At 39.0% G+C, this 14,471-nt stretch overlaps 2 protein-coding genes across 2 annotated transcripts; both read left to right on the top strand.

The window, feature by feature from the left end:
• Positions 1 to 1,018: 1,018 nt before the first annotated feature.
• On the top strand, positions 1,019 to 5,346 carry LOC307248476 (olfactory receptor 4E2-like; the record flags this gene model as incomplete). The annotated part of the gene is made up of 2 exons (XM_080024871.1): positions 1,019 to 1,981; positions 5,302 to 5,346. The coding sequence occupies 2 exons, from the start codon at positions 1,019 to 1,021 to the stop codon at positions 5,344 to 5,346; spliced, it is 1,008 nt and encodes a 335-aa protein (XP_079880997.1).
• Positions 5,347 to 7,354: 2,008 nt separating this feature from the next.
• On the top strand, positions 7,355 to 13,304 carry LOC307248475 (transient receptor potential cation channel subfamily V member 1-like; the record flags this gene model as incomplete). Its single annotated transcript, XM_080024870.1, has 13 exons — positions 7,355 to 7,396; positions 7,640 to 7,792; positions 9,303 to 9,440; positions 9,542 to 9,840; positions 9,963 to 10,139; positions 10,644 to 10,799; positions 10,907 to 11,011; positions 11,276 to 11,346; positions 11,422 to 11,587; positions 11,677 to 11,743; positions 11,830 to 12,146; positions 12,658 to 12,767; positions 13,268 to 13,304. The coding sequence occupies exons 1-13, from the start codon at positions 7,369 to 7,371 to the stop codon at positions 13,302 to 13,304; spliced, it is 1,824 nt and encodes a 607-aa protein (XP_079880996.1). The 5' UTR covers positions 7,355 to 7,368.
• Positions 13,305 to 14,471: the final 1,167 nt, after the last annotated feature.

Genomic DNA, 14,471 nt, shown 5'->3' with positions numbered 1-14,471 from the left:
GGTTGGCCGCGCGAATCGCAGGTTCCGCGGCGCCTGATCATATTGGGTCATATTGTGTCCGCCGCACGACCAGAGTAGCCTTCTCCTACTCTGGGGATATGCTGGCGCTAGTGCTAACCGGTGCTGAGAGCACCAGTCTGCTGTGCTGATGGTGCTTTACCCAAGCTAACCGGTGCTAACTTGGTTCATAAAGCAAAACTGATAACTGTACACAGCAGGCTATTCACAGAACTTATGGGAGCAAACTGTGACTATTATGTTTTCATCGCCGCGTGAACCGCGCGGCGGCGCGCGAAATACATTTACTTTCTATGTAAACTCGCCGCGCGTGTGTTGGCACCTTAAGTGTCCGGTTGTCATGTTTGTTTTTTTGGACAAAAGGACAAATCATTCTGAGGAAGAATGGTTAGGAAACATCCTGTGCACGTGGACAAGGCCTCAGTGTCACATTGAACTTTTTAAGAAGTCTCTCTTCTCAGTTAAAGTTCTATTTTCTCCAGTCAAACTTTCTACATGTCGAAGGCTCGGTCTCTTGGGAGTTCTCTGAAAAGGTTTAAAACAGCAAGTCACTGCAGCAGACAGTTAGTGGTGAGTCAATACAGACAGAGGAAGATGGTGGCCATTGTAATATCTGTGTAAGTATGCTATAGGCTGTGTGTGCTGCTGTGTGTGTGTATTTTTCAGTTGTTTTCAGAATTTGACTAAAATGTCAAACTGGAGTCCAGTTAATCAGTGTTGGTGGAGAATTGCCTTTAATTCTAATATTACTGCTGTTTACTGTTTTTTTAATGTCCTTGTTTTATTGTCTTATGCACAGTCCCTCTGAGTATCTTCAAACTGTATACACAAACAAATGTATATATTAATTATTCTAAGTGTCAGAAAAGTATAAAATGTCACTGTTTTTAAAAGTGATGCCTTTCTTTATAAAACTATGTTTCTGTTAAGCAGTGCGGTAAACATTTAAACAAAATTTGCACATGTTCTACATGTTGTTGTATCTCTTAAAATTAGAATGATGTCGAATTTAACTTTCTCTTATTTCATTCTTGAATCTTATTTCAATGTCGGAAATTTGAGATACTTGTATTTCATGATAACTGCATTGTTGTACATTGTGATAGTTATTGCCAACTCATCTCTCATAGTGGTTATCTGTATGAACAGGAGCTTACATGAACCAATGTACTTTTTCCTTTGCAGCCTGTTTGTTAATGAGTTGTATGGCAGCATGGGGTTTTTTCCATTCTTTCTAATCCAAATTCTCTCTGACATTCACACTGTATCTACTTCATGTTGTTTCCTGCAAATTTATTGTATATACACATATGCATGTGTAGAGTTTGTCAACTTAGCCGTCATGTCTTATGACCGATATCTTGCCATCTGTTGCCCTCTGCAGTATAACACACGTATGACATCTAACAAGGCATTTATCATTATCATTGTGATATGGTTGTACCCTCTTGGTAAATTCATAATCGCTTTATCCTTAAGCATTCGTTTGACATTTTGTGGAAATGTCATAAACAGTTTGTTTTGCCGAAACTACCTTGTTGTGAAGTTGACATGTTCGAACACAACAGTGAATCACATTTATGGACTTTTTGACACGGTTATCTCAATTTTAGTGCCTCTGCTTCCAATTCTTTTTTCTTACATGAAAATTCTTCAAATCTGTTTTTCTGGATCCAAACAGACGAGACAGAAAGCTGTCAGCACCTGCACACCTCAGCTGGTGTCTCTCATTAACTTTTCATTCGGTTGCTGCTTTGAAGTAATTCAGAGTAGATTTGACATGAGCAGTTTCCCCAGTGTGCTGAGAATGATTCTGTCTGTGTATTTTGTGATCCTACAGCCACTTTTAAATCCTGTCATGTTTGGATTGCAAATGTCCAAAATAAGAGAAACATATACACACATGTGCCGTCATAAAATGTGTATTAGTCGGAGAAATACAGTGCAAGTGCAACACAAAATTGTCAGTAAATCTTTAACAATATATTTTATTGGCCGCACTAAAGTCCACTGTTAGTTGGTAGAGCAGGTTCTGCGTTTTGCTCCTCCACTTCCACATGTTGAAATGTCCTTAGCATGATATGAATGTGTGTGTGGTGTGTATGTGGATGAATAAACGACTACAACCTTTTAAAGCATATTTTTAAAAAAAAATCATATAAATGCAGCAATTTGCCAGTTTCATATTTAGTGTTGTGAAGTAAAATAACATTTATCTGAAATATTTAAGGTGACACACAGCAGTTTTTTTCAACACTGGTGAGCTTTGAGATTTTTGTCTATTTTGCTTCCATAACATGTCTTCTTTCATACTAGTCTAAATCAAAGGTCCAACATGTACATTCAGGTGTTTATTTGACTAAACCTTGTCTGTTTGCGTCTGTATATTTCTCCTATACAACCATCTTTAACAGCAATTATCTCAACACTCTTGAACAAAAATCTCAAGTATTTAAGCATGAAAATCAACTAAACTTTAAACTTTCCAAAATCATGTTACCACTATTCTGAAGGTTATTACAGATATGTTCATATGTCGTTCATTGTTTGATTTTATTCATTTTCTTCTTAAAAACGAGCTGAAAATCCGTTTTTAAAACCCTCTGAGGTCTTTTCTCTAATTTTACATACTACTATTAATACCTATTTTAAATGTGCAAGAAGATCAATTATACCCAAGTGTTTTATATGGAAATGTTCAGAACACATTAGGCCTTTGTTTTTTGAGGTCTACTTATGTCCTAGACCATTGTGTTTATACATAATGAGTTTAAATGGTGAGAAAATGAATTGCGATTTTTGAAAAACCTGGAAATTTGTGTGGAAGAAGAACCTTTAGGGTGTATTCACACTGGGAAGGTCCGCTAGTGCACTTGCTTTGGTCCAGACCAAATAGAGTTTAGATTTTTTTCTTTTGGTGTGGTCCACTTTCATATTGCCCCTTTTGCAAGTGAACCAGCATTACGAAGCAAAACCACACGTGATCTGAGGTCATTCATTCATTGGACAGACATTCTGGGGTGGAGAGAAGCAGGAAGCACGAAGTGAAAACTGCGAAATATATAACTGATACGATATGGGGTTAACAATAATAAATAAATAAATAAATAGGCCTACATCTAGCCTATAAATAAAATAAAAAAACATAAAATTATTGTTGTTTCATATGGTTATAATATGTAGGCCTGTGTCAATGATGTGGCTTGTAGCCTACGATGTGAAACATAATATGTACTGTATTTTTGCTGCTGGACGCGCGGCTCGCGAGGAAATAGGCTCATGCTGACACACAGCTGATATAGCCGTGTGTCAGCTTTGTGTGAGTTCGGCGCAGCTCTGCTCCAAACTGACACAGGGATAGTATTGACGGTCCCGTAACATGGGAAGCAAAATAAAAACACGCACTTCATACAAAGCGCAGCGTGAACCTGTTGGCACTGTGCGGGAGACGCTCCCCTCTCCTTCATCTGATCGCTGAACACATCAGCATGTTTACACGTCCTGTCTATCAAATGTAATATATTGTTCTGGGCTCCCGGTCAAACCACAACTAATCTTCCCAACAACGGCAACACTTTCCCATAATGTGAAGCTGACAGTGATTTATTAAAAAAGAAAAGGCACAGTGCTTCCTGCAATTGGGTCGGATCGAGTCCGGACAAATTCACACCACAAACGAACTGCAGCAGAGTGCGTATGGAACCGCATCGAGACCACCTCTTCAACTGGGTCTCGGATCGTTTGTTTGGTCCGCCCCCGAGTGCGATTGCTGTATTCACACCTGTCTGAAAGATGCGCACCGAAGGTGGAAGTGCACCTGAGTTTGTTTCAACCGAACTAAACACGGCATGTGTGAATACACCCTTAGTCATCATGTTGAATTGTTTTGGCTCTTGAAATTGCTTCTCCTGAGCCTTAGATTCAAAAATGCAGTGGAAATTTTCCAAAACACAGTAGGGAAGTTCACAAAACATGACTAATATGAAATTTGGTCCAGACGATTTTTGGTAGAAATGTTTTCTCAACATTCAAAAAACATAAGGAAATTAGACTGAATTGGACTTTGAACCACATATGATTCATGGGATGTATACTAATAAAAGAGGAAGCATTACAAAACAAAAACCTTCACAATAGGCATTCAGCCAGTGTAAAATGTTACACAAATGTAACAAAGTGCTTATCATCAGAAAGAGTAACTATTAAAAAAGATCAGATCACCTGAACCCCATCACAAACAGAGAAGTAAGTCAATAAGTGAAGAGGAAGTAATAAAATCGGAACTTGAGCAGCCACCACAATGATTACTACATTACCTTTAGGTTAGAGGGTGAAGTGAGCCCAAGGCTACAAATTACATTCACAAGCTATCTTACTTTCTCTTTTGCGTGTGGTTCACTTGTGGAAGCAAACACAGTTTCTTGTCTTGCACGATCAAGACTTGGTTATTATCAACAAATAGGATGGACAAAGGATTCGAAATGATACGACATATGGATCAGGATCTCCTTCCTACACAAGACTGCACAACTTTGGCTGCAACTAAAGATACTGCCATCCAGATACATAAGTAAGTGGTCCTACTTATTTATTTCCAGAAGGTTATGCACATGACCTTTTAATTATGAGATAATACAGACAGACTGCTCGAAGCACAAAAAAAAAAAAAAAAAATCCTCTACATTTTTTTCCTTCCCTGTGACCCTAATACTCTTCCGTAATAATGAGATAAAAGCTTATCAAATCATAAATTAATGTGATATCTCAAATCGTTAGAACGTCCAGTCTTGAACTGAGTGCCACCGACGTTAGGAATGGAAACAAGAAAAAACATGGCACACAACAAACATGTTTGTACCTTCCCCAAATTTCCTGTATGTCATGTATGTAATCATTGTATGTTGCTCATGAATTAGCGGGGCTACATTGCGCCACCGCGGCTAACCTTAACTCGGCTCCGTGCGGGCAGAGAATCTAACCTCTACCTTTGACGGCAGTATTCTCAGCTATGTTAAGCAACATTGAATGTAGCCACAGGACAGAGCAGGAGCCAAGCTAACGTAAGACGCTCTCGTCTCAAAGCACATAGAGAGCAATGTTATTAGTGGAGCTCAGAGGGCATCTGGTTTCTGTTTAAGGTGGTTGAAGCCCATTGTCTGCTTTTTGACGATAGCAAAGATGCATCGTTTGTGTTTTCAAAACGTTTGAATTATGATTTATTGATCTCCAGAGTTTAAATTTGTCAATATCTCGTAATCTTGTTTTCCTTTTTGGTGTTACCAGGGACCCAAAATCTACAAAGGCGGATACACGTCCACCTATGTATAAGACTTACCCAAACCAAAAACCTGGGTAAGTGATCCTACTCTCAGGAATAACTGGTAAGAAGAGTGGTATTGAGATGAATCAATCAGGTGTTAACACATCATGAATTTATCCTGGATAAGAAAGTCAGTGTTGATTACTCAACAACTGTATTTTAGCCACACAACTAAACATGACGGTTCCAAACTAATGTTAACTTTGTCATTCGTGATCCAGCCAGGCTAAGAAAACCTGCCAGTAAGCAGGTGCTTTATGAAGTATGTTGCCATAGTATCTCTGACTCAGACTTAGGGGGCTTTCACAAGTCTGCACCAAGATCCGAACTAAGGACTATTTTTTTTAATCCCCTTTAGGGATTTGATCCGTTAAGGTTTCACTGTAAGAAATTTCCCTGTAAAAAAACATCAACTGGCAGCAGGGTTGCCATTTTCTTACTGTTAAATTAACATTATTTGACTGTCACTAAAATTGACAGGATTATACTGTTAATGAAAAAAGGGATGAACCTGGACTAAATGTTTGTTATGTTGTTTGCACCGTGAGCGAAGGGGATGTTATATTTCATTGGGCAGATCTGTTTCATTCCATATGTAAATTTACTATGTCCCGTATTTGTTCAAATGCTAAACACAGAGAGCAGCTTCTGTTTGTTACTTCAAGACACTTTTTACAATATATTAAGTTCAATGGAATGATTAATTTCTATTGTAAATTGTCTCCTGAGTTGAACTAGGGATCTTGTTTAAGATTTCCACAAACCGTTTGTTATAACCAAAAATAACAGTTAGTTCACACAGAAATGTTTTATTTAAACAAAATGCATAGTGAGGTAATAGAATGAAACATCCCCTTTACTGAGGGTGCAAATAGCAACATAACAAACGTTTAGTCCAGTGCAAGTCATTGTGGGAAAGGGGGCGTCTCTACAATACACTTTGTTGTGCTTACTTGATTTATCTAAGGCAATCCGTTTCCTTAATTCTACTGAGTAAACACAACTCTTCAGTTAAGTAAGACTAACTTGGTTTAATTACGTTAACTGCAATTTCCATTTCCAAGTAGATATAACTTTACTTTAAGTAAACTTAACCAGAGGATATACAGTAAACAACACTTATTAGTTAAGATGTGGATGGATGAGGATTAATGAAGAAAACTTTATAAGCTTCACATTTGCAGGCAGCTCATGTCAAGTTGTCCCTTCCAAGTTTGATGGTAAATTAACAGGAAAGTTCAGTATTTTTGAAAAACATTACCGTTCCGTAAAATAACAGCAAAGGACTGTAATTTAACAGACTGCCTTTTATTTTAACAGTTAAATGCTGTTTTTATAAATAACAGGTAAATGCTGTTGAAATCCTGCTGTAAATTTACAGCAATTGTTTACAGTGTTGGTTTAACATTGCAGTTTTCCCAGTGCACTATAGAACTTTCCATGACATACCCACCTCTGTGTTTCTCACCTACATGGGCTGGCTCCCTCTATAAGCTACTGTTTGGAGGTCGGCGTGAGTCTGATGTCAGCATTTCTATTCGGTGGTAGGCTATAGCTTTCACCAGTTTACAAATCTCATTTAGTTTATGATTTTCTTTTAACTGTCTTGCCTTCATAACTTTATTACTCCAAAGTTTTTATTATGACTCTCATGGTAAATCACCTCTTTATGTGTAACTGTCAGAGGTTTATGACCCAACTAAAGCTATTTTTTTTAAAGCAAAATGGTTTCAGTGTTCCATGCAGCTCATTTTGGTCTATAATATATCAACAACTGTAAATATTCTTCACATATTCGTCAAGAGAAATGTTAGTAAATGTAAATGTTAAACAGTCTTTTTCCTCTGATGATTATAAATGACCTCTAACAGTAAACGAGACCATCAGTTTTTTTTTGTCTCTGACCAAATAGTCCCAGTGATGACGTCGCCGACAGTGCAACCTTCACCAGGGAGAGAGTCTTTGAAGCAGCATCCGAGGGAGACAAAACTAAACTAAATGGCTTGCTTGACTACCTGCAAATTAATCATATGCGACTTACGAGCCCAGAATTCATATGTAAGTAGGAAGAAAGCAGTAGAAGTATGTATCCATGCTATGACCGTGTTTGAAACAGTACAGCCAAGTTTCCTCAAAAATATGTTGCAATAAAATTCATTGCATTTATACGAAGCAAACCTCATAGGGGAGACTGCAAGAATCAATGAATCAAAGTAAATTAAGGGGTTATAGTCGTACTTACTTTTCAATACTAACTCTAGAGAAAAAAAAATGTACTTTGTGTTTGTGCACAACTTTCAGATGAAGAGGATGGGAAAACTGCGCTTATGAAGGCTTTGCTGTACCTTAAAGATGGCAAAAACTACACCATTGAAGAACTCCTTGACACAGCAGAGCAAACTGGAGATTTAAGTGAATTAATCAACACACCTTACAACAATTCTGCCTACAATGGTAGGTGAAACTAAATTTGTTTTTGGAGTAACTGGTTCCAAAGCTTTAAGAATGGAAATGTCAAATGTTGTGCTGACAGTAGAACCCTTCACTTTAAGTTAACATTATGGAGATTACTCCACTGTTCCACTAGAAATTAACAATTATTTGTAGTGGAGACCAACCATACTACACTAATAGAGTGATCTAAGATATTATCACTGGGCCTTAACTTCGAGGAACCCCTTATGTGAAACATTTACTTTACCAAATAAAGTCTCTCTTAAGGGCCTTTCCCACCGCCGCGCGGCAACCGCCCTCTCAACCGCCCCCTTGCCGGAGGACTCCACCGGTGAGCCCAGCATTTTCAAAAGCGGCTGCTGCCGTATCGTTGGGATAGCCCGACCAGAAGTCCACCACACTTATTTCTCTCTTTCTCTCTCGTATAACGATGTCATAGTCTCTCTATATGAGCTTTTATGAAGAATAAAAGTACAGAGAGAAAATACAGTTCCGTCTAAAAATAATTCCCCTAGAAAATCGGCTTCAATCACTGGTTCCACATGTTTGTGATCAACGTCGAATATATATCCAATCTTTTTTAAATGACAGACACTTTAACATTGACTTAATACATGGTAGAGTTGTGTTTATGTCTGTATACTCCGTTTGCAACAATGCCTTGTATAACAGACTTGTCAGAAGGCGGCTGCCGCTGGAAGTTTCAACACGGGGAAAGCTGAGCGGTTGGGAAAAATCTGTTCACGTGGGCGGCAACCGCTTCCTGGTCCAACCGCCGCGGCTGTAACCGCCTCCCCTCAGCCACCCTTCCCTCATTGAAATGAATGGAGGCGGCAGCGTTGCCGCGCGGCGGTGGGAAAGGGCCTTTATTGTGAATTCTAGAAAGAGGAGCGTGGAAAGACAAACCATTTGAGTGAACACAGGACAAAGGGGCTTATATGAGAACCACAAGCATAACATGATCTATCTGAATATCTGATTGGTCAAATATCCTCAGATACCCCTTTACCACTGTGACAGTTTCTGTGGCTCAAGTTTCCACGGAAAGAGAACCGGTTCTAGGCAGAAAAACTGGATTCAGAGCAGCAACAACTCTTTGCTGGTCTGGAACCCGGAACCGCTTACGTCAGGGGCCGGGCAGGGCTTATCGAGACCAATCAGACCAACTTAAACTTTGTGACCATCATCAGGCCCGCCGCCAAGAGCTTGTCATTAGAAATCCAATCAAAACGTAAATGTTCTAGGTTCCCAAGTTGAACCAGCTGCGAACCGGCACTAGCACCGGACCAGAACTGGAATCTGATTATGGTAAAATGTAGTAAAATGTTAATATGTAAGAGCTGACGGCAGTGCACTACGGAAGTCTCTATCCGATCACATTTGTAATGAGGGTTCAGGGCCTCATTCACCAAGTTCTTATATTGATAATTATGTGGACTTTTATCTCAAAGATGAGATAAATAAAAATATGAACAGACTATTTCATGTAACACAAAAACAAATGTTGCAGGTCAGACAGCGTTGCACATCGCCATTGAGAGAAGGAGCTTGAACCATGTGAAGCTGCTGGTCCAGAACGGAGCAGATGTTCAAGCCAAGGCCAATGGGGAGTTCTTCCAGCCTGATGCAAAAGCTGGCTTTTATTTTGGTGGGTAGTGACATCTTAAAAATAGCCAGAGGCTTAACTTTCTTAGCAGCTGTTTACGACTGAACATCATCACTTAACTCCCGTTTGTGTGTTTCCAATAGGAGAGCTTCCTCTGTCACTGGCTGCCTGCACCAACCAGCCTGAGATTGTGTCTTTCCTCATCGACAATACAGATGCTTACTTTACTAACCAAGACTCACAGGGAAACACTGTCTTGCACGCCTTGGTGGTCATAGCAGACAATGAGACAGAAAACACAGACATGTTTGCGAGCATGTACGACAGCATCCTTATTCAGCACAACAAACTTGAGAAAAAAAGGAAAGTCCAGTTGGAAGCGATTAAAAATAATCATGGGTTGACTCCTTTGAAGCTGGCAGCGACACTCGGCAAGATTGGGGTGGGTCTATTTTTCTTTTGTGTTTTTCTTGTGGTATTTTTAGATACAACTTGATGATTTGTGTGTGAGGCTTGCGACATTGCGAGTATTGACCAATAACTGTTTTCTCTCTCATTGGCCAGCTGTTAAAGCACATGTTGCTACAGGAATTCAAGGATAAAGATATGGAGATGCTGAGTAGGAAGTTAACAGAATGGCACTATGGACCTGTTCAATCTTCGCTTTATGACATGAGTTCCATTGACACCAATGAACCCAACTCTGTGTTGAAGATAATCGTCTACGGGAGTGATATTCCGGTTTGAAATAAATATTTTCTTATTATTCTTATCATCATTTAGGTCCATTAGTCGACGAATCGTTCACAGTACTGTCAGTTTGTGGGTGGTGGTGGCGGTGGCGAACATGGAACGGGCTGGAATCATGTTTATTTATGAGTCACTTTCTGACTGAACAGCCCCATGGAAACTATATTTTACTGTTGTTCATGTTATAAACTAACATTTGTTAAAAAAGGTAAATAGGTGCTTTAAAAGTCATGATATTAACCTGACAGATTCCATGGTCTCTTTCCGAATCAGAAGTCGCAACAACAAGTTATACATAGTGATACATAGCTGCACTACAAAAGCCAAATCTTTTAATACTCTGGCAGCAGTCTACACTTTAATTGTTAGGGTGATGTGTTTAGGCAAAGAAACAAGGCCCAGATAAAAGGCCTTTGGAGTGCCTTCATGCCAGTACTCTAAGTAGAGGAACAAAATGCTTTTAATGTCATAATTGTGCTGTGAACCTTCCCTCAGAATCGACCTCAGATGCTCCAAATCGAGCCTCTACGAAGTATTCTCCAGGATAAGTGGGACAGGTTTGCGTCCAAGTTATTCTTGACGAAATTCTTTGTTTATGTCCTATACCTGAGCATCTTCACCGCTGTGGCCTTCTACAGGAAGGAAGGAAAGGTACGGAGAAACCACACTGAATCTGCCTATCTTCTAAATTAAAACAGGAAAAACTGTTAAACAAGTTTATCAATCCAAGCAAAGTCTCCTAACTTTTGGATCTGCAGCCACCGTTTCCCATTGAAGGCCCCATTGACAGTCTACGCTGCGTTGGTGAGGTCATCAGTGTCCTGGGAGCAGTCTGGTTTCTTTTTCAAGACACAACAAAATTGGTAATGGCATCCTTAAATTCACACCTTGTATGAGCGCCTGTGAATGTGCAGGTAAAGTTCTATTTGCACCTAATTGGCATAAACTGTGAAATTCAGGTGATTTGTAATAATTTTGGAGGATGTCCATGACGACTCAGATGATCTTTTATACAACTTTGTTGGTTAATAAAGAAACAGTAGCAGGGATTCAAGTACATCCAACAACAAACAGTTGGCAAGACAACTAAAATCTCCTTCTATTTTCATGTCTGACTTCTAAATTAGATAACTGTTTTCAAGAGGAACTTCCCAAACTTGAAGGCTCTGTACCCTGTTGGAGTTTATGACGGTCCCTTGTAAGTATCTCCACAAGATCTTTTTTATGCACAAACCTCTGGAGGAATTAATTATCATTCCATTTTCATTCGCAGTAAACTGCAGGCAATACTGCTTCTGATCGGTGCAGTTTTGTACGTCTGTGGGCAGAGAGAATACGTTGCATTTATGGTGCTCTCGCTGGCTCTGGCCTGGATCAATCTTCTCTACTACTCAAGAGGCTCTAGACGACTGGGGATCTACAGTGTCATGGTTCAAAGAGTAGGAATTCAATTTAAGTAACTGAAAAAGTGAGTTGACTGATGAGAAATGGATTGTCTGGTTTAATAAGGGCTGTTTCTCTGTTCTAGATGATCCTGGGAGACCTACTAAACTTTTTATTCGTCTATAGTATCTTGCTTTTTGGATTTTCCTCTGGTAAGACTTCATGGACTATGAATGCAAAATGCATTTTCTGAATAAATGTTTTCCAATACGATTTACATTTTTCTCCTTATCCGTAGCTGTTGTTGCTCTCATGAAACAATCCCCTTCAGCTCATAATAATGACAAATTGGCAGAAGGAGGAGACTTTGCTGTCGAGGACAAGAAAAAAAGTTACGATAGCTTCCGTTTTACACTACTGGAAATGTTCAAGTTCACTATTGGAATGGGAAACCTGGAGTTCACTGACCAAGTTCACTACCAGGAAGTTTTCTACATCCTGCTTATCTTCTACATAGTTCTCACGTACATCCTGCTGTTCAACATGCTCATCGCCCTAATGGGAAACACGGTCGAAAGAATCTCCAAAGAAAATGAAAGAATCTGGAACCTGCAGGTAAGTTAATGTTAGAGTTTGTTAACAAGCTTTCAGGATACAAGGCCTAATGTTCACAGGATTATCTTGGTCTTACACATCCACAGTAGATGTCTGTTATTGCTGATATAGACCCAACAAAGGAAACGAAGGCTATATTTGACAGAATAAAGATAATACAGCTAATAAAAGAGATTTAGTATCACAAATGTTACTTGATTGTGCACGATCTAAATACAACTTGGCAAAAAAAATCAAAAATCTGACCCACAGGCGCTCCAGTGGTGTAGTGGATAGAGCGTGTACCATATTGGCTCCGGCCTTAGTTGCAGTGGTCGCGGGTTCGAATCCGACTCATGGACCTTTACTGCATGTCATCCCCCCTCTCTCTCTCTCTCTCTCTCTTTGTCTCCCCATTTCAACTCTGTACTAGATAGTATCTAATAAAGCTTGAAAATGCCCAAAAAATTATCTTAAAAAAAAAAATCTGACCCACACTGTTTTTGTGTTTACCACTGTTGCACATCCTCAGAGGGCTTTTACGATCTTGGACATAGAGAGGACTCTGCCGATGTGCCTGAAGATTAAGCTGTACGAGGGAGTGGCAGGTTTGGAGAAGCACGGTGATCGTAGATTTATCAGGTAAGCCATCACTAGAGGTGCCAGATATTTCTTCTTGCTGTTCTTGCACCACTTAGACCCTTTGATGATGAGAATATGTCCTACTATAATATTGTCACCCTATATATTTCCTCACTTACCCAGTAGAATGTGGGTGAACTGACCCTTAAAGCTTCTAATGTTTATGAAGTATCAGTCATAAAAAGTTGTGACAAATAATCATGCAGGGGTTGACACTAACGGTTGCCCGATTGCAACCTTAGTGTCAACCCCTGATCATGGCATTTATTGTTTCTCCATGTGATCAAGAAGAGTTATTTGACTTCAGGGTGGACGAAAATAATTGGAGACAATTTCAAAAAGATGCTGGTGTTATCGAGGAGGAGGAACCTTGACTTGGCATCATGAAGCTACAGACCCGCAAGAAAACTCCTGGTAGGACAACAGTCCCCACACACAAAGCCTTTTCTGTTTCTCCCTGTTGAAATGTTACATAAATGCAATGCTTTGGATTCTTTCAGGGAACAGGTGGACCACAAATCCACTCTTGAAGAGTAGTGCCAGATGTCGCCTATAACAGATTTCCAACATGTCCTAAGTTAATCAAAATCCATAATTAAAAGGTTTTTAAAGAGTTTAATATCTGGCCTTATTATATCATAAATGTGTTCACTGTGTGGTATAAAGTATAGCTGTTTGTTAAAATTTGCAATAACTTATTTTGGCAAGCTCAAAGTTTTCCGTTACTATTCTCTTCTGATGAATGGAAGGCACACTTTCTTCTCAGTGTGGGGTGACGTGTTTTCACTCTCAAAACATTAAAGGGCAACAAGCTTCTTCTTTCACAAAGGTCCTGTTACCTAATGTAATGAAACCTAATATTGCCACATTTTTAAAAAAACTACAAGACAGAAGGGTTTACAATCTGAAAGCTATATTTATGATATCAAACTAACTCGGCAACAAAGATGAATGGGCAAAAATACCAATAGAGACATGCAAAAAGCTGGCCAGCAATTATAGGAAGCGTTTGATTGCTGTAATAGCCAATAAAGGCTTTTTCTATTGATTATTGAGAAGGGTATGAATAATTTCGGACATGCCACTTTTTGTTCAAATGTAAATAAAAGCTGATTTTTTTTTCCCACAATCCCTTTTTATGCACCCAAATATCTGGAACAAACTGCCAGAGAACCTGAGGTCTGCTGCAACTCTGAGCTCTTTTAAATCGGGTCTCAAAACTTTCCTGTTTCCCTTTTAACCTGTAATTTTTTATTCAAATGTTTTATTTCTTTTATTTAAATGTTGTATTTCTATACATGTTTAAAAAAAAAATTGTATGTGTATTCTATACTTGATGTATTTTAATTATGACCCTGAATGGCCATGTGTCTGAAATGTGCTATATAAATAAAATTGCCTTGCCTTGTACATCGTGTCATTTCCAATCAAGACAAAGCTTGCTGGTTGAATAAAAGTAACTTTAAGTAAAAATTTGCCAGGGGTATGAATAATATTGGGCATGACTGTATGTGGAATGTTAAAGGTGAAGTAAGCGGTTTTTTGTTAATATAAGTGTTAAATCGCTCTTTATTCATACAGTGATCACTTACATAATGTGCACGTTTCATAGAGCCGATCTCTCAGTCAGCTGCTCTGCATGTAATCGGCAAATAAACTTATTGGATGATCCCAAAATTTTAATCCAATCACAAGAGAGAACGC

Source organism: Ammodytes marinus (genome assembly GCF_949987685.1).
Source record: "Ammodytes marinus genome assembly, chromosome: 3".
NCBI lineage: Eukaryota > Metazoa > Chordata > Actinopteri > Uranoscopiformes > Ammodytidae > Ammodytes > Ammodytes marinus.
The sequence above is the reverse complement of the archived record's forward strand: the minus strand, read 5'-3'. Positions and strand labels throughout refer to the sequence as shown.